General features: G+C 36.8%; 1 protein-coding gene across 1 annotated transcript in view; it reads left to right on the top strand.

Annotated features, from left to right (window-relative positions):
* Positions 1-17,583: 17,583 nt before the first annotated feature.
* LOC106869050 (receptor tyrosine-protein kinase erbB-4) overlaps positions 17,584-21,594 on the top strand; it is a 99,454-nt gene continuing 95,443 nt past the window's right edge. Inside the window, exon 1 of the mRNA XM_014914560.3 lies at positions 17,584-17,699. Coding sequence (XP_014770046.2) covers positions 17,603-17,699 — 97 coding nt within the window. The 5' untranslated portion in view covers positions 17,584-17,602. The remainder of the gene's footprint in view (positions 17,700-21,594) is intronic.

Below are 21,594 nucleotides of genomic sequence, written 5' to 3'. Positions count from 1 at the left end.
CACTTGGAGTTCATTTTCTAGAAAATAATTAGCTAATTGCAAGCATGCAGACGTCCTCAGTTCAGAGCTTTATTATGTTCAAAAAGATTCAGATTAGACATTATTTGAGAAGGATGGGCAATTGAGCAAGCTAGCAGTTCAGACACATTTTGGTGAAGTGATGACGTTGTGAAGTTGTTGATAAAAAAAAATTAAAGAAAATGAAAAATAAAGGGTCTAAAGTAAATGTGTTTATAGTTGTAGTGAAGAAGTGGTTGATAAAAAAGTAATAAAAATATAAAGAATGTAAAGAAAATGGTATGTATGTGTGTGTGTTTAAGGAATTAGATTGAACCCCTATAGCTGTGGAGACTTTTGTTGGATGGCTAGGGCAGTCAAGCACAACAGTGTGGTCAATACCATAAAACCCACCCCCATTTACATAACATTCTTTTGTATTTTTATTATATATTTGCCCCCCCCCCCATTTACTTTAGATTATTTATTTTCTTTACTTTCTTATCAAAAACTTCCTGACCACACAACTTCCTCGCTTCACCAAAATGTGCCTCAACTGCTAGCCACTCACCACCAGCATACAGTCTTGGAGTGAAAACAAAATGTTACATTACCTGATGAGGCTCCCTGTGCTGTGCGTTGCATCTGATGTCATTACATCGTCCCACACCCACTAGGGAGCAGTGCAGAATGAAGCTGAAATGATTGCTGTGCTAATAAAGCTTCTAGCTGCACTCTATCTTCCATATCAATCACTTAAAATATATACATATATACATATATATGATTTTGGCTTCAAACAGATTGGACAGGTTTTGAAAGCAACCATATGAGAGGGTTAGCTTGTAGTCAGAGTTTTTGCAAGGATCTGGAGATAAAAAAAAGAAAAGGCTATATTTCTGCAAGAGTAATTGAAGACTTCATTATTTATGAGTATTTTCAAATTTTCGAGTTATGTCTTATTTCATTTGGAAAACTAAAAAGAGGGAAATAACAACAAAAATGTGTTATTTTCTTTTTGAAGAGCAGCAATCATTTCAATAACATTTTATGGATGTAAATCATAGACATTGGATACTGAAAGGGAGAGAAATAGATCATGGCTTTTGAAATGAAATGCTAAAGAAAGATGCCTCATGTTCCATTTATAGAACATTGAAGCTATGAAAATGTAATGAAAGAAATTTGTGAATTGTTAAAAAATAGAAAATTAAATGGTTTGATTATGTATCATGACACTATATTTTACCTCTGGCAAATATTTTTGTCTGTGAATAAACCCTTGGCAAAAGAAATATAAAATGATCATGTAGAGGTTGGTTGAGCATCATTAAGAAATGGAGAAAGAAGAAAATAATGGAAAACATGAGGTTGGCCGATGACAAGGAAAGATGGGGAGGGAGGGTTGTATCTCAGGCTGTACAGATATGGTCTCTCCAGCCGTTGACTGTTAATGATGAATTATTAAAAATTGTGGCTCTTTATTAAAATGGTAAACGTTCTACATATTAGAAATTCTAAATTACAGTTATCTTTCTCTATCTCAGATGTAAATTTTGTCCTTTTGACCTTAATAACTTTTTAATAAAAATCAATTTAACCTACTGATTCTGGCTGACAAGTAATTTTTAATGAGAAATAATATTTTTTTTAAAGATGAACTATTAAAAAGAAATTAAAGTCTAAGACAAACAATAAGTGGATTTTAAGATTCATTTGAGTGTTAACCAAATTATTTTGTGGTATCAGATTATAGTCCTTTATATTGGAATTTTGAAAGTTCAAATCCTGTCCAGATTGACTTAGGCTTCCCTCCCTCTCTCTGATATCAATAAAATTAGAACAAGTGGATAAAATGGTACTTGATTTAATCAACTATGCCATGGAAAGCAGTGACCCAGTAAGGACAGAGTCTAATTGTTGAAACCAATAGAAGAATATTATTTAGGAAGGGCATCCAGCCGTAAAAACTCTGCCAAATCAGATTGGAGCCTGGTGTAGCCATCTGGCTCACCAGTCCTCAGTCAAATCATCCAACCCATGCTAGCATGGAAAGCGGACGTTAAACGATGATGATGATGATGAATGCAAAACTCCCGGTAATATATCAACGTGTATGTAAATTTAACAAGTTTATCTGTCAATCTAAAATTAAGTTCACAACTGTTTCTATGCAAGTATTGAACCATGAAAAAAGAACTTCCTTTAAGTGAAATGCTTTCATCATACAGCTTTCCTATCTCTTTCACTTTGCCAAAAGATTTTTCTATTTCTTTAATAATATAGTAATTAAAAGATTCTTCCTTACCTACTTCATGATGAAGAGATTCAGCTCAATCGAAATAGTGATTATATACAAATATTAAGGACTTTATGACTGAAATGAGAAAGCTATTTAAACATATAAAGATTATATAAGACATGCTTAATTACAATAAACTTAAATTTATTTCACTCAAGAGAAAATAAAATAAAATTGACTCCTAGTAAGATGATTTTCTCCCTTACAACTATTGAACTGAAAGCTTTATTTTATTCAATAGCTGACAGAGATTGCGAAAGGCTATGAATAGGCAGAATATTTTCAGGAGAGACATTACAGCTGTATCTGATTGTTCAAGTGCTTCAATTCTGTGTATATACATATATTTACTCGATTGCTGCCATTTATCAATGGTTCATCCCATTGTTTTGATGCACTATTTTCTGTCATTAATAAAGTTGTAAGCATTCTTGACAACACAGGTATGTTAGTATATTAAGTTAACTTGTATGCTGGAAAATACAATACCAATTAGTACTAACTTTGGCTCACAACTCATAGGTCCTATTTTGCTTCCTCCTCCTCCTCCTCCTCCTCCCCCTCCTCCTCCCCCTCCTCCTCCCCCTCCTCCTCCTCCTCCTCATCATCATCATCACCACCACCACCACCACCATCATCACCATCATCATCCTCTTTTAACATCCATTTTCCATGCTGGCATGGATTGGATGGTTTGACCAGAACTGGCAGGTGAGCTGCACCAGGTTCCAGTCTGGCATGAGTACTATTTACATGGAACCATCATAGAGCTTTTGCAAGCCAATCCTTTCCATCAAGGGTAGCAGCATTAACACCCTGATATGCAATTATAAGCCTGGTTACCCATAACAAGCTTCATAACATTTGGCAAATATTTAAAAGTCAACAAGGTACGTATTTTTCAAGACACGTATAGAGAACATTCCTAATTATGGAGCTGAAACTTGGACTATGAAGGAGTTTCAAGATTGCTTTAATGTTTCATACACCAGGCTTCTCATGAAGAGTCAAAATATCTCACGGAACAATAAACACATGCTTTTATTCTTTTACTTGTTTCAGCCATGCTGGAGCACTGCCATTTGGTCAAAGAAATTGACCCCTGGATTTATTCTTTGTAAGCCTGGTGCTTATTCTATTGGTTCCTTCTGCTGAACTAAGCTATGGGGATGTAAACACACAAACATCAGTTATCAAGCAATGGTGAGGGAGAAAAACACAAACATAAACACACACACACGCACACACACACACACACACACACATACAGACACACACACACACACACATATATTACAGGCTTCTTTCAGTTTCTGTCTACCAAATCTACTCACAAAGCTTTGATCTTTGGTTGGCCTGAGGCTATAGTAGAAGACACTTGCCCAAGGCGCCATGCAGCGGGACTGAACCTGGGAACATGTGGTTGGGAAGCAAGCTTCTTACCACACAGTCACGTTCAAAGACAAGATTTATGAACACATTTATGGACACATTGTACTCAAGACGACCCATCCGCCACAGCAGAAGTGATACTGATGTTGGTGCCACATAAAACGACACTTGTGTTGGTGCCACATAAAACGACACTTGTGTTGGTGCCATGTTAAAAGCATCCAGCACACTCTATGGAATGGTTGGTGTTAAGAAGGGCATCTAACCATAGAAACCATGCCAGAACAGACAATGAAGCCTGTTGCGGCTCCTGGCATGACCAGCTCTGGTCAAACTGTCCAACCCATGCCAGCATGGAAAAATGGATGTTAAGTGATAATGATGATTCCACCCATCTCAACTCTTGTTGCTCAATGCTGAATCAGCTTTGTGTGCCTTTGTTATTGGATAAATTTAAGACCATGTTGGATGTAATATTTTGATATCTATGTCTATGATTAAAAAAGAACATGAGTTGGTTGAGCATTTACGTTATACTTTGCGTGTTTACATTTAGGTAATTGGATCTATGCTAATGTCCTATGGAAAGACTCGTAAAACTGTCAATAACTAAAGATGGAAAGAGTCATTACGCTGATTCTGCTTCGTATCTTCGTAATCCCGCGTGGAGGGCAGATGTTATGGTGAAACCATTTTCATGATGTTCATCATGTACAATGGAATAGGTGCATTCAATTGAGATGTCTTTAGCTGGAATTTTGTTACCAACTGTGAAAACAAAAGCTCTTAATGTGCTTGGTTTCCTTCTGTATTGAATGGATAAAAGTGATCGGATAAATTTATGAATATCAAACAGAATATTTTAGGGTTTCCTTTTTTTTTATGTCACCTTAATTATCAGGTTTACTGAAGTGTATTACTGATAAAGTTTATCAGTTAATTTGAATTTTGACAATAAACTGGAAAAATTCGGTACTTCTATTTTAAAAGTTTTGACTCAAAACACTTTTTTTCTTATAAAAATAATTCATTTCAGGTGGCTGGCATAAATTGCTAGCCCTACCTGAAAATTCATGAGTTTCTACTACCTTTTTAAAACTAAATTTTGCGATCAGCCAAAATCGTAAATTGATCTTTTTTCTAAAAATGAGCAATTTCAGTCCAGCAAAAATGGTAGCTAACCATGAAAAAATAAGAATCAGCACCATCAAATTAGTTAAAAAACGTGTTTTGTTTCTTGGCACCAAAAATCATGTTGATCAATGTAACTGCAAATGCTAGAATTATGCAAGGGACATAACTTTTACAAATGATGTAAGGGAAGTAAGTCTTGATTCAAATTCTTGTACGAGCAGAATAAATGGAGCGGAGAAAAGAAAAGGACTTTTCTTTTGTCCATTGCAAAATCTGAAGGAAGGGGCAGTACCTATGACCTTTGCAGGCTCACTGGGACCAGTGAGTTTGCTGCAGTTAAAGATCGGAGACCGGTGAGATTCATGTTACGTTCAGCTATTTCACCTTATTATGAATGATCCAATATGTTTTTTTCTCAATACTCAGGAGAGTTGACCTGTTGGATAAAGTGTTGTGCTCCAAATAAACACAGAAGCGTTAGGATATATTTGAATTCGGGACATTTGTGAACCATTGCAATCCTGCCGTTTCCCTACTGTCATGGGAAATGCATACGTATGTATGTATGTATGTATGTATGTATGTATGTATGTATGCATGTATGTGTATGTATGTATGTATGTACGTGTGCATGTATGTATGTATGTATGCATGTATGTACGTGTGCATGTATGTATGTATGTATGCATGTATGTGTATGTATGTATGTATGTACGTGTGCATGTATGTATGTATGTATGCATGTATGTACGTGTGCATGTATGTATGTATGTATGCATGTATGTGTATGTATGCATGTATGTACGTGTGCATGTATGTATGTATGTATGTATGCATGTATGTGTATGTATGTATGTATGTACGTGTGCATGTATGTATGTATGTATGTATGTGTGCAGATTTGTATGTTTTGTTTTATGTATGTATTCTCATGCATATAGTTGCATATCCAGACATGTTCATATATCATCATCATCATCATCATTGTTTAACGTCCGCTTTCCATGCTAGCATGGGTTGGATGATTTGACTGAGGACTGGTGAAACCGGATGGCAACACCAGGCTCCAATCTAATTTGGCAGAGTTTCCACAGCTGGATGCCCTTCCTAACGCCAACCACTCAGAGAGTGTAGTGGGTGCTTTTATGTGTCACCCACACGAAAACGGCCACGCTCGAAATGGTGTCTTTTATGTGCCACCCGCACAAGAGCCAGTCCAGGGGCACTGGCAACGATCTCGCTTGAAAACCCTACAAAGTCCAGTCAGGCCGTACTGGCAATGGTCACGCTCAAGATGGTACATCTTATGTGCCACTCGCACAAGAGCCAGTCCAGGGGCACTGGCAACGATCTCATTTATATATTTAAATGATAAAATTCTGGAAAGTTTTACAAACTTTAGCAATTCCAGTGATGGATTGGATCTGTAGTCTTCAAATCAGCTTTCTCCTTTCAGGTTTTCAGATGCCTAATTTCTACAGATTGGTATTTAAGCAGTGTGTTACATATTCCAGTGCCCCTATATGTATGTCTCTTCTATTTTTTAATTATTATAAATCTTCCACTGAGGAGGGAGCCGGTTTCCAACAAAGATACAAGACCCCATCTTTGGGATGTAGTTAACGTAAACAAATTCACATTTGGAACTTGAAAAAAGTCTTCAATATTTTTACTGTTCCACTCACAGATTGCACTTTTAATGTATGAATTAAAAGTATGAATGTATGTGTCAATTTCTCTTTCTGAAAATCCCAGTTTATCCAGATTCTCCTTTAAGCATTTAATAACAAAATCTAGTGCTTCAATCATTATTGGTATGAACATGAATTCATAGTCTGGATATAGAAGCTGGAGGTTTCGAAACAGTTACCCATAGATATCCTCTTTTCCTTTGATTTTCAAAGGGATATTTATATCTGCAGGACAGCTGATCTCTATGATGGTACATCCCTATGCCCCTCAGTTCCAAACAACAATATCTGGCCTGTTATGTTTACATTTAACAGAAGTTTTGATGGGAATATTCCACCAGTATTCCTTGAGTTGGTGTTTATGAATGTATTCCATAACAGAGAGATTTCCTAAGTTTATTTCAGGACAGTCTTTTTTGCAGATGGCATTGTAAATTGTTTTAGCAACAACATTGTGCCGCATAGTGGGGTAGTATCGTGACAACATTTTTAGGACAGCTGCTGCATGTATGTATGTATTGATGGATGGGTGGATGCATGTATGTATGTATTGATGGATGGGTGGATGCATGTATGTATGTATTGATGGATGGGTGGATGCATGTATGTATGTATGTTTTTTTTTTCCAAGTGATCAAAAGTGAATCTTCCATCCTCTATCCCATTTTTATTAAAAATGAAAGCTATATCTAAAACTACATTATCTGTTGTGTCCCTTTTTTTTTAGATGGTTATGTATGCTTTGTGGGTGACTTAGCTGCGATCAGCCAAAATCGTAAATTGATCTTTTTTCCAAAAATGAGGAATTTCAGTACAGCAAAAAGGGTAGCTAACCATGAAAAACTGAGGCCTGAAATTTGTTGGGGGGGGAACTAGTTGATTACATTAATCCCAGTGTTTCACTGCTACTTAATTTATTGACCCCGAAAGGATGAACGGCAAAGTTGACCTGAGCGGAATTTGAACTCAGAACATGAAGATGGACGAAATGCCACTAAGCATTTTACCCAGCGTGCTAACAATTCTGCCAGTTTACCACCTTAATACACAGGCTTTGGTTGGCCTGAGGCAATTGTAGAAGACACTTGCCGAAGGTGCCACGCAGTGGGATTGAACCTGGAACCATGTGGTTGAGAAGTAAACATCTTACCACACAGCCATGCAATTTTTCATTGTCCAGCTGCAAAAGAAACAAAATAATAATAATAAAGCTGAAGTGAAGACCAAACATATTATGCATGTGTTTAATTGGCAAAATATGACCATCACCAAGTATAACAATATCTGTTTCAACACAAGTTTTCAGATCAAGAATCTGAGAAGTTAGTTTTGTGTGTTTCTGTTCTTTTAGATGTTTATAGTTTGATCAAGTTGGATGTTTATTAATTTCTGTATACATATTTGTTCTAGGATTTTACAGGAAGGAATTCTCTGAACTGTATTCTCTTATAAACTGAGTTTTGTAACTAAGGAAGAAATTAACACTGTTTTCCCATCGTTGAAGGGAATTTATTTCTTCTGACTCACAGCTATTTTTCCATAGCTTGATAACACTTTCCAAAAGTTGTTCATCAGCATGCTTAGTGAGTCCGGTATGCATTTTTTCATCAATGGTTTTATATTTTTTCGTCTGTCTTTATGGTCTGAGTCTAAATTCCGCTAAGGCCATCTTTGCCTTTCACCCTTTCAGGGTCAATAAATTAAGTACCAGTTGCATACTGGGGTCAATCTAATTGACTGGCCCCCTCCCCCAAAATTTCGGGCCTTGTGCCAAGAGTAGGAAAGAATGGTTTTATATTTTTGTTCATTATCCGATGCTCTAAGTTTAAGTAGCTCAATTTCTATTTTCATTTTCTCTCGTGCTAATTTCTCCAGAAGTTGTTTTTGTTGTTCAGGCTCTTCTGGGATTGATTTGATTTCTAGTTTGCATGGGAGAAGTAATGGTGTTGAGTTCATCCATTTTTCATATATTTCTGCCTTATTATTTTTTTATCATGTTCCAAAAAGTAAGTTTTTAGTGTTTAGGTTTTTGTTCCAAATATGGCTAAAGTGGCTTTTTATTATATGTGCTGACATTGGTATATTCTCATTATGGTTTTGGTATTTTGGTGATGATTCTATTTCAAAAGTATTTGTAAACATTGAGTGCAATGTTGTGCACAGTTCATTCAAAATTTGACTAACCTTCTCTGTAGATTGTCTTCCCTGTTCATTTTCAGTTGCTTCTTGGGTACAGTAATTTAATCTGTCGATTTTGTTAATTAGAATTTCCAGATTTGAGTTAACTTCTTTTAATTCCTTCGAGCTCCTCTATGCTGATGACCTTGCCCTAATTGCGGAGTCACTATCAGAACTAGAGGAGAAGTTTCAGGTGTGGAAGCAAGGTCTAGAATTGAAGGGCCTTAGAGTCAACCTAGCTAAAACCAAAATCCTAATAAGTAGGAAGGTAGATAAAACACAAACCCCTTCAGGTAGATGGCCCTGCTCAGTATGTAGAAAAGGAGTAGGTAGTAACTCTATAAGATGTACCCGGTGCAAGCTATGGACACATAAGAGGTGCAGCAACATCAAAGGCAGGTTAACTAGCAAGTTAGTTTTTGTTTGTGGCAGATGTTCAGGTGCAATAAAGACTGCAAACAAACAGGAAACAACTTCTATCTCATTCCAGGGTGAAAAACTAGAGGTAGTCGATAGCTTCCGCTATCTGGGCGACCAAGTTAGTAGTGGGGGTGGGTGCGCTGAAAGTGTAGCTGCTAGAATAAGAATAGCCTGGGCAAAGTTTAGAGAGCTCTTACCCCGGCTGGCGACAAAGGGACTCTCACTCAGAGTAAAAGGCAGACTGTATGACGCATGCGTACGAACAACCATGCTACATGGCAGTGAAACATGGGCTGTAACTGCTGAGGACATACGTAAGCTCGCAAGGAATGAAGCCAGTATGCTCCGTTGGATGTGTAATGTCAATGTGAATACCCGTCAGAGTGTAAGTATCTTGAGAGAAAAGCTGAACATTAGAAGCATCAGTTGTGGCGTGCAAGAGAGACGATTGCGCTGGTATGGACATGTGGTGAGAATGGATGAGGATAGCTGCGTGAAAAAGTGCCACACCCTAAGCAGTTGAGGGAACCCGTGGAAGAGGTAGGCCCAGGAAGACCTGGGCTGAGGTGGTGAGGCAAGACCTTCGTACATTGGGCCTCACCGAGGCGATGACTACGGACCGAGACCTTTGGAAATGGGCTGTGCGTGAGAAGACCCGGCAAGCCAAGTAAGATCGTTGCCAGTGCCCCTGGACTGGTTCTTGTGCGGGTGGCACATGAGATGCACCATTTTGAGCATGGCCGTTGCCAGTACCGCCTGACTGGCTCCTGTAGGATTTTCGAGCGAGATCGTTGCCAGTGCCCCTGGACTGGCTTGTGCGGGTGGCACATAAAAGACACCATTTCGAGCGTGGCCGTTTTCGTGCGGGTGACACGTAAAAGCACCCACTACACTCTCTGAGTGGTTGGCGTTAGGAAGGGCATCCAGCTGTAGAAACTCTGCCAAATCAGACTGGAGCCTGGTGTTGCCATCCGGTTTCACCAGTCCTCAGTCAAATCGTCCAACCCATGCTAGCATGGAAAGCGGACGTTAAACGGTGATGATGATGATGAATATGTCCTCGTTGGTAATTTTATCTGGTGTGTTTGTGGTAGGTTTCTGTGGAATTTTCTGTTCCATGTATGGTAAATAGTAGTAAGAAAAGAGTGGAAGAGAATTTTGATTATCTTCATGTGGTGAGTTGTAATGCAAAAAAAGATATATATATATATATATAAAATAAAAGAAGGAAAGCACACAGTTTACATAGTTTTAATGTATTTTAAATGAAAAAGTATTGTGGTTGTCAACCAGTTTCGCTTTCGCCAATCATGAAATTGAAATTATTGTAATCTCGTATTTTCTTAAGGAGATTTTAGTCCATTTTCTTGTATGAAAGTTTGTGAATGAATCAACAAGTAGAAAAATCTAAGGGGAGGTAATTGGTGATAGTTATTACTCGGGACAGTGGAGGTAATTGCACGTTTTGGGGTGGGATAAATAAACACACAAAAACTCATAAGCTAAAGTAGTGAGATGAACTATGTACATATACATATGCACATTCATGTGCATATGAATATACATATGTACATGTGTATTCATACATGTACATATGAATATATGTACATGTATTCATATGTGTACACATGAATACGTGCATACATGTATTCATATGTACATATGAATACATTAATTCATATGTATTTTAATATGAATTAAATCCAATTAAAGTATGGATTTAATTCATATTTTAATCCATGAATTAAAATATCACATATTTTAATTCATGGATATGTGATCATGAATTAAAATATATACTGAGACCAAAGTTGGTTATGCATTCATATTTAAGCATGTTCTGTATTTTCGATAAATAAATTTTCTTTATTTAAACATTCCTGTACAGAAATTATTTCTTTGCACTAGTAGATGAGGAAAACTGTGAAATTTGGTTGGAGATTCCCAGCACATCTGTCTATGTGTTCACTCAAAAGTATCTTTCTATACTTTGGGAAATGGATCCGTTCCTTGTGTAGTGTGGTTCTCCATCTTAGTGCCATACTTGTCTGTCTTGTACATTTATGTCCACAACCTAAACAAGTTATAATATAAATCAAATTCTTGGGTGCAGAAGTGAAGTTAGTCCTAATTGTGAACCTTTCACCTTGTTTGTATTGGAATTCTAAGCCTTCCAGTAGGTTGGGGCATGTTCTATAGTTCAGAAGTCCACATTTTTTTAACCATTGGTTTTGTAGTTTTTGTGTAAACTTCACATTTGTCAGGAGTCTTTTTGGATATTTGGGTTGCTTTTTACATTTGATGAATTTATGTGTTTTCAGAATGTTGTTCATTTTTGGATCCCTTGTGGGCATTGGTAGATTTTTATAATAGTGTTATATGTCACATTGTTTCTAGGGTTGTGAGCTGATATATATTGTAGTATTTTGAGATGAGGTGTAGTGTTTCATTTTGTTTCCCTTTGTGTTTTAATGCATAATTTCTTGGCACATTTAATTTCATCATCTGTAAGTGAGGGTGCATAGTGTCTCACAGTTAGTGTTGTTCTGAGGTCTTATTCATCACTGTATATTTTTCCTCTTGCTACTTTAGCTTATGAGAAGTTGTTTTTATAATAAGTTGACATAAAAACAAACATTAATATAAATATATATATATATATATATATATATATATATATATATATATATATATATATATATATACACACACACACACACACATATGCATATATGAGACACACACAAATGTAGTATACATAATCATGAGTTGTCATAATAGTTCAATATGTCGAACAAATAAATTTGTTACATAAGATAAGAGAAAAATTAGAATTAAATGCTGTGTTGTAATTGTGGGAAAATGAGTGAGGTGGTGTGGTATGGGTATGGTGGTGGTGGTGGTGGTGGTGGCATTGGTGGTGGTGATGGTGGGGGTGGTCATGCCAGTGGTCTCTGTGGTGGTGGTGGTGGTAGCAGCGATCTCGGTGATGAGATTGCAAAAGTGAGATGGATGCTGTTGGGGGCGGTGGGGGTGGGTTTTGTGTCGCATTAATGAGAGCAAGAGCAAGAGCAAAAATGCAAATTTTATACACTAGTCAAAATGTTTGATGCACAGTTCATAGAACAGAATATAAAGTTCAAATGGCAGAGTAGCAGAGAGTGGGTGTGTGTAGAAATCCAGTAAAGTTCACTGCATTAAAATCCTCTAAAATAGTGCAGTCACCAGTCATGGCAAATAATTAATTGCCCTTGTTTTCTGTATAATATTGCCAATAATCTTTTGGGCCTTTTATTTATTTATTTTAAACTCTAGTTTTTATATATTATGTTCCAACTCCTACTTTGTAACTTCTTGTCATAGATGAAATAATAAGTTATGCAAGGATAACTGGCATTTCAGTTTTTTTTTTGTTTTGCTTTGTTCTTTTTTGTGAGGGTTATTTTTTTTATAGATATATTTTGGGAAAATCTTTTTGTATTGTTCTTCAATTGCCCCTTCCAGTCCTATGACCATATCCACCCACTCACCCACCTACTTACTCAGCACCAGAGATTTTGTTTCAGATTTAAATGATTTATATTACATTGTATATTATATATATATATATATATATATATATATATATATATATATATATACATATATATAATCATACATTATGTAAGTGTCAAACATGAACTGTATAAGCTAATGTGATGATGTGTTGACCTACAGGCTGAGAGCTCAAGAACTGTATTTGAGATCCTTGCCCAGTCACACACCCATCTTCATTTATAACCAGTGCTACTGTGTTTTTTTCATGCACTCCTTTATTAACCCTTTCATAGTTATAGTTCTAATGGGTAGGCTATTCCCTACATGTTTCAATTAGCAGTCAGTTTAATTAAGTTTTTGAAAGTGCAGGAGTGGCTTTGTGGTAAGAAGTTTGCTTCTCAACCACAAGGTCCTACTGCATAGCACCTTGAACATGTCTTCAACTATAGCCTTGGGCCAACCAAATCCTTGTGAGTGGATTTGGTAGATGGAAACTGAAAGAAGCTCATTGTGTATGTGTATATGTATGTATGTGTGTGTGTGCATGTGTTTGTCCTCCTCCTTGACTTGAGTTGGTTTGTTTACATCCCTGTAACAGAGCAGTTTGGCAAAGGAAACTATTAGAATAAGTACCAGACTTTAAGAATAAGCACTGGAGTTGATTTGTTTGACTAAACCCTTCAAGGCAGTGTACCACTATTGCTGACTCAATGACTGAGACAAGTAAAAGATAAAAGATAAGGACGGGGTTTAGTAAAACATTTAGCAAAACACTGTATATGTATGTATGTATGAACATATATATATATATATATATATACATATACAGAGCTGGGTGTAAATCCATTAGTCCGTTAATCGTTAATTAACAAAGTTAACATTTTCATTATCGAAGGTAACTTTGAAAATCATTATTGGACTAATTAACATCCGTTACATTTACCTTCTGTTAACTCCAAAATGAAACCCCATATTTCATAAAAGCCAGTAATCGTTTAAAAGTTTCTATTGTTTTCAGATTGTCTAAGCATATTTAGTCTTGTACACGTCATCCTTTCAACCCTGATATAACGCTACTTATTATCATAAATAACTTGTAGGACCTTGTTTGGCCCTGTCTGTATTTTGAAACCGAATCCACCTGCTTGTTGCTTGCAAAAACAGTGGGAAATTTCTTTGTCCTGTCAAAAGGGAACAGTGATTGATGCTTCCACTTGATCCAGGACATCACTGAGGTGGATGTCAACAGAGAAAAAATATCAACTTCCATAAAGTGCAAAAAATAAATGGGAGGAAATAAGTTGGTAAATATTTTGGTGTCTATGCAAATAGCTGTTATGTGGTAGCAGGGCATGCTAGGAATACCAGCCAAATTTTTCCTTTTCTGGAAAAAGGAGCTGTTTATGCGTGATTTCGATGTCACATTCATTCAAAGCATGCAAAATAATCTGGAAAAGAAAAAAAGACCCGTGAAACAAAACTTCCTTGGTGGGAAAGTTTGAGGTCCCCATTATCCCTCCCACATTTCTTTTCTGGAAAATGTGGCTTGCGATGGGTTTGGTGGTCAAATACATTGAATGTACCCGAAAAAATCTGTGGAAAAAATTATTCCACACTGAGGTACGAAATATTTACCAAAAGAATGAAATCTTCTACTGATTATACCTGTGTTTTAATTAATTCAAATTAATGTACCTCATTTTGAAAATTATTGTTGGTTGTTATCTGGGATAATTTTAGTAAAAAGTCAAATAGGTAAGATGTATTAAGAATTTCAATTTTTGTGTTTATCCATAATTTTATTGCTTTTACACTTGCTAATTAAACTTACCTATTGTGACATCTTTGTATATCAAGAACTCTGTTTTACTATAATCATTATTTAAGAGTAAGATTTTTGAGAGGTTCAGCTACTATTTTCAGCTGGTCAAGTGACAACCAAATAGTTGTGTGTGTTTACCAAACCCTAACATATCTGATGGCATTTGACGTTTGAGTGTTAAGAAGAGTATTAGAGAAAAATTCCAATATATCTGTGCCATTAGATAAATCTAAATCATGTAACAATATTGTTTAAAGACAACACAAATGCTATAATTCTGATTCATTTTTAATTTGGAATGATTTTTATCCTCTGGAATTTTATCCATAATGTATTTTATGGCAGTAAGCTGGCAGAATCATTAGCTTGCTGGGTAAAATGCTTAGCGAGTGGCATTTCAGCTATCTTTACGTTCTGAGTTCAAATTTCACTGAAGTCGACTTTGCCGTTCATCCTTTCAAGATTGATAGAATTAGTACCATTTGAGCACTGGGGGAGCAAAGTAATTGACTTAACTCTGCCCCCAAACTTGCTGCCCTTTTGCCAAAATTTGAAACCATTATCTAATGTATTTTATAGCAGTGAGCTGGCAAAATCGTTGGCCCACCAGGTAAAATGCTTAGCGGCATTTCACCTGTCTTTGCATTCTGAGCCCAAATTCTACTGAGGTCAACTTTGCCTTTCATCCACTTGGGGGTCAAAATAAGTACCAGTTGCATATTGGAGTCGATGTTATCAACTAGCTCCTTCCTCCCACCCAATTTCAGGCCTTGTGCCTGTGGTAGAAAGGATTATTTAATGTATTTTGTTTATTATACATTAGCAAATTTTTCTCATTTCAATGACTGTAAATAATTATTATTACAAAGCATGAGGCTATTTACAATTAGTTAACCCGTTTACTGCAAAATTAAATCGGTATTTTCTGCAGGTCATGTTGCTCCAATACAGTTGACTTATCACAAGAAAAAATAGTTTCAAACATGACATTCTTGAAGAAAAGATAGATTGGTTTCAATAACTGCTTTCTGCAGTTTAGGGTAATGGAGTTTTGAGTAAATATATATCTGTTTTCTACAGTAAATGGATTAAATAGCTCCTTTGAGAAAGCATTTGTCTGAAGATCTAAAGATTATTGTTTCCATCTTGAGTTTCAGTATGATAATGAGGTTTTTTTTTTCCTCTTGAAATTATTATTAGTCAAAATTTCTATAGTTTGATTTACTTAGGGAAGGTGATAGAAGGGGAGGTTACTGTCATATGTATACATATTGGGACGTAACCATCATCACAATAAGACGAAGCATCACTCGAGTTGCTTAGCAGGTAAGAGGAAGTGAACGCATCCCGACGAGGCTTTCAAGAAAGACGAAACTGTTAATTTCTTACAAAATGACATTATTTTCGCAATAGGAATACTAAACACACAAAAATGGCAATAAAATCCTCGTTATCCTTTCTAAAAACAATTCTTCGCTGCTTTCCTCTCTTGTCCCATTTAACGAATCACACACACTAACATACATAACGGTTGTTGCACTGTAGTGAGACAATGCCACTTCCCTTCTCAGATTGACTTTCTTCCACTCCCCCACTCTCACCAATGTCTTCTTATTGGTCTCCATCCAATTTATTAAACACACTGCTCGACTTTTCTGACTTCACTCGACAGGCGAAAAAGAGAAAAAAAAAAGGCTTCCATTCCCATTCATCGTTATTGTTGTTAACCAACATCTTCAACTTTTGACACGACTAAACGAAAGCCTTTTTTTCTTCCTTTTTTATTACTTCTTCTTCCTCTTATCATTTAGAAGTAATCAACTAAAAAAAAAAAAAAAAAGATAATGAATATGTATGATACACATGTTTAAACGAAGCTGGTGCCAACCTTTTACAAATAATAGCAGCAGCAGCACCACCAGCATCCGCAAATTAGCTTGTGTTACCGAAACAGTTACGGGTGTTGCTTGAAGAAAGTTTTCTTTAATTCTAAGATCTTTAAGGCTTACACAGACATATAACTTACAAATATTGAGAATAGCAAAGAAATACATTTTATAACTACCGAGTAAATTGTATTTCAAATCATTCATTTATATATATATATATAAACACAAAATTTGCAAATTCGTTACTGTTTATATTTCGTCTAGGTTTAATTTTTGTTTTCTCTTTAAGGCCTTTCAATACCCCCCTCTATCTCTCTCTCTCTCTGTATACGTGTATATATACTCACACGAACACGTGTATATCATTTTTTTCTGATAAAGTACGGTCGCCTGTAAACATTAGTCAATAGATTAATTAACCAACAATTCCAATCTCGTTTTGGCATAGATTATTATCTATGCAACTTATAGATTTTTGTTTTCTTTTTCAAAATAACAACTAGTATGATGATATCAATAATGTAGATTTGTCTTTGGAAATATACTAGAGGAATATAACTGTTACATATATCATAAAATAGAAAAAAATCGCACCTTAATTTAATTGCTTTAAAAAGCAAAAAAATACACAAAATAAAATTGAAAAGAAATTTAATGGAATAAGTGAGAAAAGAAAGAAGAAATAATATAAAAAATTGTTCTATTTACAATTTACTCATAGCAGAAATTTTAGTTTATGTTTATTTTTTCAAGAATTTATTAAATTCTTTACCTGATACCACCGACTTAATTTTTCTGTCTCACGCGCACGCACACAAACACATAATATTCATCGTTTCTAAGGCATAATTTGAGACTGTTTAGGGAGTGTACTTTTTTTTTTAACGTTATCACATAATACACCCAACGATGGATGGATGGCGTATTTGACAGAGCGAACAGGAGGAGGGAAAATAAAAAAAGTAAATAAATAAAATACAAACTAAAATATAAGAAAGGGTAGGGCAAGAATAACAAAAACCGAAGTGGAATAACATTAAAAACTATAACTGCCAAACATTTCGTTCAAATAATAGAAAAAGAAAGAAACAAAAAACAGCAACATGTAATGACGAAACCAAATTAGGCGGTTGATTGGGGACTAACGTTAACACACTGGCAGCAACAATTTGGCAAAAAATAAGAGGAAAAGGAAAAGTTGTATGTTGAAAACTGAAAGCTGAGATCGACGTAAGCAAGGATGAAGGACTGTTGTCGATTTATCGCTCTCATTGTCTTTCTATCAGCATCCACTTTCATTTTATTGGAAGCAACTCCAAGCCGGCTAACAGAAAGAGGTGAGTAACTTTTGAGAAAGTTCCAGTTATCTTTCATCTTTTACTTGCTTCAGTCTTTGGACTGTGGCAATGCTGTTGCACCGTTTCGAAGGGTTTTACTCGAACGAATCGCCCCCAGTACTTGTATATACATTCTTTTAAAAGCCTGATACTTGTTCTGTCGGCCGCTCTTTGCCGAAACGCTTCATTACAAACCAGCACCGGTTGTCAGTGCTAGATACATACATATGCTATATACATACATATATGTATCTTTTATCCTTTTTTTTCAGTCGTTAAACTGCGCCCTTGCTGGAGCACCGCCTAGAAGGTTTAGTCGAACAAATCAACCTCAGTACTTTTTTTAAGTCTGGTACTTATTCCGTATAACTCTTTTTGTCGAGCCTCTGAGTTATGGGACGTAAACATACCAGCACCGGTTGTCAAGCGGTGGTGGGGGACAAACACAGACAGACACACACGACAGCCGTCTTTCAGTGTCCCTCTACCGAATCCACTCCTGAGGCTTTGGTCGGCCCAGGGCTATAGCAGATGACAGCTGTCCATGGTGCCAAACATGTGATTCTTGTTACACAGTCACGCCTGTGTCCATTTATTTATTATCCTAACTGGCTTTTCTCGGGGCTGAGCTTAAGTTTCGTTTTCAAAACCTAGAAGGTAAAGGAAGGCCCTTACCCCAAGAATATACATATTTCACACACCTCAAGGATTAAAAAAAAAAGAAAAGAAATAAGTAGATAAACTGAAAATTTTGGCATAATTCTAGCAATTTTGAGGGAACCTGTAAGTCGATTAAAATGACCCCCGGTAGAATTTGAACTCAGAACCTGCAGACGGAAGAAATACTGCTAAGCGTTTTGCTCAGCGTGGTAACGAGTTTGCCAGGTCGTCGTTTCAATTACGTTTATTAAATTAATAGTTGTTGTTGTTGTGGTGTGTGTGTGTGTGTGTGTGTGTGTGTGATGGGGGAATGATATTTCCTTTTAATAATTTTATATGTAAACAAAAAACAGATTATGTTTTTTTGAAAATCTTTAGACGTCCCAAAATTCTTTTTCTTATTATATAATTGTAGAAATATGTCTATATATGTCAACATTTTAAATTATATTTTTGTAGTTCATATAGTTAGGTATATATTTTATTCATTATAAAAAATGAATATTCGATTATTTCAGGTCATTTTATAAATCGTATATACACACACACACATACACACGCGCACGCACACACACTTACATCATTTATCTGTTAGTTGTTTCAATCATTGGACTGCGACCATACTAGGGCATCGCGTTGAAGGGTATTGGTCAAATGAATCACCCCAGTATATATTTTTCAGACCACTTATTCAACCGGTCAGTTTTTATTGAACCTTTAAGTTACGGGGACATAAACAAACCAGCACCAGTTGTCAAGTGGTTTGACAAAGACACACACGACAACCTTCTTTTCATTTTCCATCTACCAAATCCACTCATAAGGTTTTGGTCTACCTGGAGCACCACGTTGTGGAACTGAACCCTAGACCACAAGGTTGGGAAGTAACCGTTATCATACAGCCATGCCTATGTATCGAAACTTTGTTGCTTTAAATGTTTACGTGTTATTGTCAGAGCTGTTGCAAAGCAGGGATGTACTGAGTATGCTCCTCCAGGGTTCCTGCTGGTTCAGGGGACCAATGCTAGACTATGCATGTTGAAGTTGTATATGCAGGGGTCTAGTGCATTACTTTGCCAGGGAAGTGGGGGTGGCAGACTATAATGCTGCTAAGATTGCACTGATTAGTATAACAGTTTATGTTACAAGTCCATTGTTTATCATCTATTTCATTTCACTGACATAGGCTCTTTTAATTTAGCTTTCCATCTTGATTAAAAAAAAAAAAAATGACCCCCTTCGGTCATGAATGACCATGGGATTGCACCTTGAAAGTTACCCTTTGAGGCACAAGTCTGGGCAAGGTCGATTATGGAAGACCAGCAGTCGCCCATGCATACCAGCCTCCCCCTCTCTAAGCCAGTAATGTTGTCCAAGGGTAAGGCAAAGGCTGATACAGCTTGGCACCAGTGACGTCGCAACTCATTTCTACAGCTGAGTGAACTGGAGCAATGTGAAATAAAGTGTCTTGCCCAAGGACACAACACACAGCCTGGTCCGGGAATTGAACTCACAACCTCACGATTGTGAGCCTGATGCTCTAACCACTGAGCAATGCGCCTTCACTTTGAGTTGATTAGAGATGACAAATTTAATTTATTTCCAAGAAGGCTGACTTCCTTTTGAGTGTTGGGCCTCATGGAGGCGAGGTTGCTGAGTTCCTCTCAAGTGTTGGGCCTCATGGAGGCAATGACCAAGACCTTTGGCATTATGTTGTGCTTGAGAAGAAGACCCATCAAGCTGAGCAAAATTGCAGTCATGGCAGATACCAGTGTCACACTGATGTCACCCGTGCCAGTGGAACATAAAAGCACCCATTACACTCTCAGAGTGGTTGGCGTTAGGAAGGGCATCTAGCTCTAGAAAACCATGCCAAATCAGACTGGGGTCTGGTGTAGCCTTCCAGCTTACCAGCCCAGTCAAACTGTCCAACCCATGCCAGCATGGACAACAGACGTTAAATGATGATGATGATGAAGGGTACCAATCTAATAATTTTTGTCAAACAAAATCACCCCCAGTACTTATTTCTTTTAAGCCTGGTACTTATTCTATTGGTCAAATTTTTACTGAATCATTAAGTTATAGGGATGTAAACAAACTAAGACTGGTTGTCATGTGGTGGTAGGAGACAAAGACAAAGACACACAAGTACATGCATGCATACATGACATGCTTCTTTCATTTTCTATCTACCAAATCCACCCACAAAGAATTGATTGGCCTGGGGCTATACTAGAAGACACTTACCTAAGGTGCTGTGCAGTGGGACTGAACCCAAGAGCATATGGTTGTGAAGTAAGCCTCTTAACCATGCAGCTTTAATGAATTTGGTAAACAATAGTATTGTTGGTTTACAGGTTTCTAAAGGACTATTCATTGGTTCTCTGCATTTCTGACTATTTGAGTAGCAAGGGAGTATTTTGTAACCCAGTGGAGAACAAATATCACAAAAGGTTTTGTTCATAGAGCATTGGCTTTTTGGTTTTTCTTGCCAAAACTCATTGACAAAAGACGCACACACACTCACATGTAGTGGTGTGTGTAGGGATCTTGCTTGACCCTGCTTGAGATTTGAAACCAGTGTGTGTAAGGATCTTGCTTGACCCTGCCTGAGATTTGAAACCAAATCCACCTGCTTGCTGCTTGTTAAAACGAGCGGGAAATCCCCTCCACACTAGAGGATTGATGAGGAAACACTCGACATCCTAGGACCTGTGCTGGTCAAGGAAAGTCACTCCTTTGTTTAGGGTTTGACCTACATTACTGACCATAGTCTATGTAACAGAGAGAATTTCCTATCTCTTCCTCTTTTGTGTCAGCCAGACCAAGGGGCAGCACCTGCTTTTGTGTCAGCCTTAACCAAGAGCAGCACTTCCCTTCATCCTTCACTCACCATGCAAAGAGAGGCTTTCAGTTGCAAGAAAGTGATGTCACTTTATACTTTCTTCCTTTCTAGTCAGCACTGTGCATTCCTTACTCTTTCACTCTCTACTGGCAGACAACCTTTTTTTACACTATCACTACAATTACTACTGTCTTTTTAACTACCTGTTGGGCAAATGAATAAATGTATGTAAATAATATTTCTTCCTTCTTGGTGCTGATTCTTCGATGTTTACTGGTACTCCGACGCGAGAACCTTCAAGCGTTACATCTACACGCTACATTTGGTAGTGGGCTATGTCATATTGATGTGATGTGGCACATTCCTTTCAGCCTGCTACATATGCAT

The sequence above is a fragment of the Octopus bimaculoides genome, chromosome 10 (assembly GCF_046866305.1).
Source record: "Octopus bimaculoides isolate indiv1 chromosome 10, ASM4686630v1, whole genome shotgun sequence".
In the NCBI taxonomy this organism is placed as follows: Eukaryota; Metazoa; Mollusca; class Cephalopoda; order Octopoda; family Octopodidae; genus Octopus; species Octopus bimaculoides.
The sequence above is the reverse complement of the archived record's forward strand: the minus strand, read 5'-3'. Positions and strand labels throughout refer to the sequence as shown.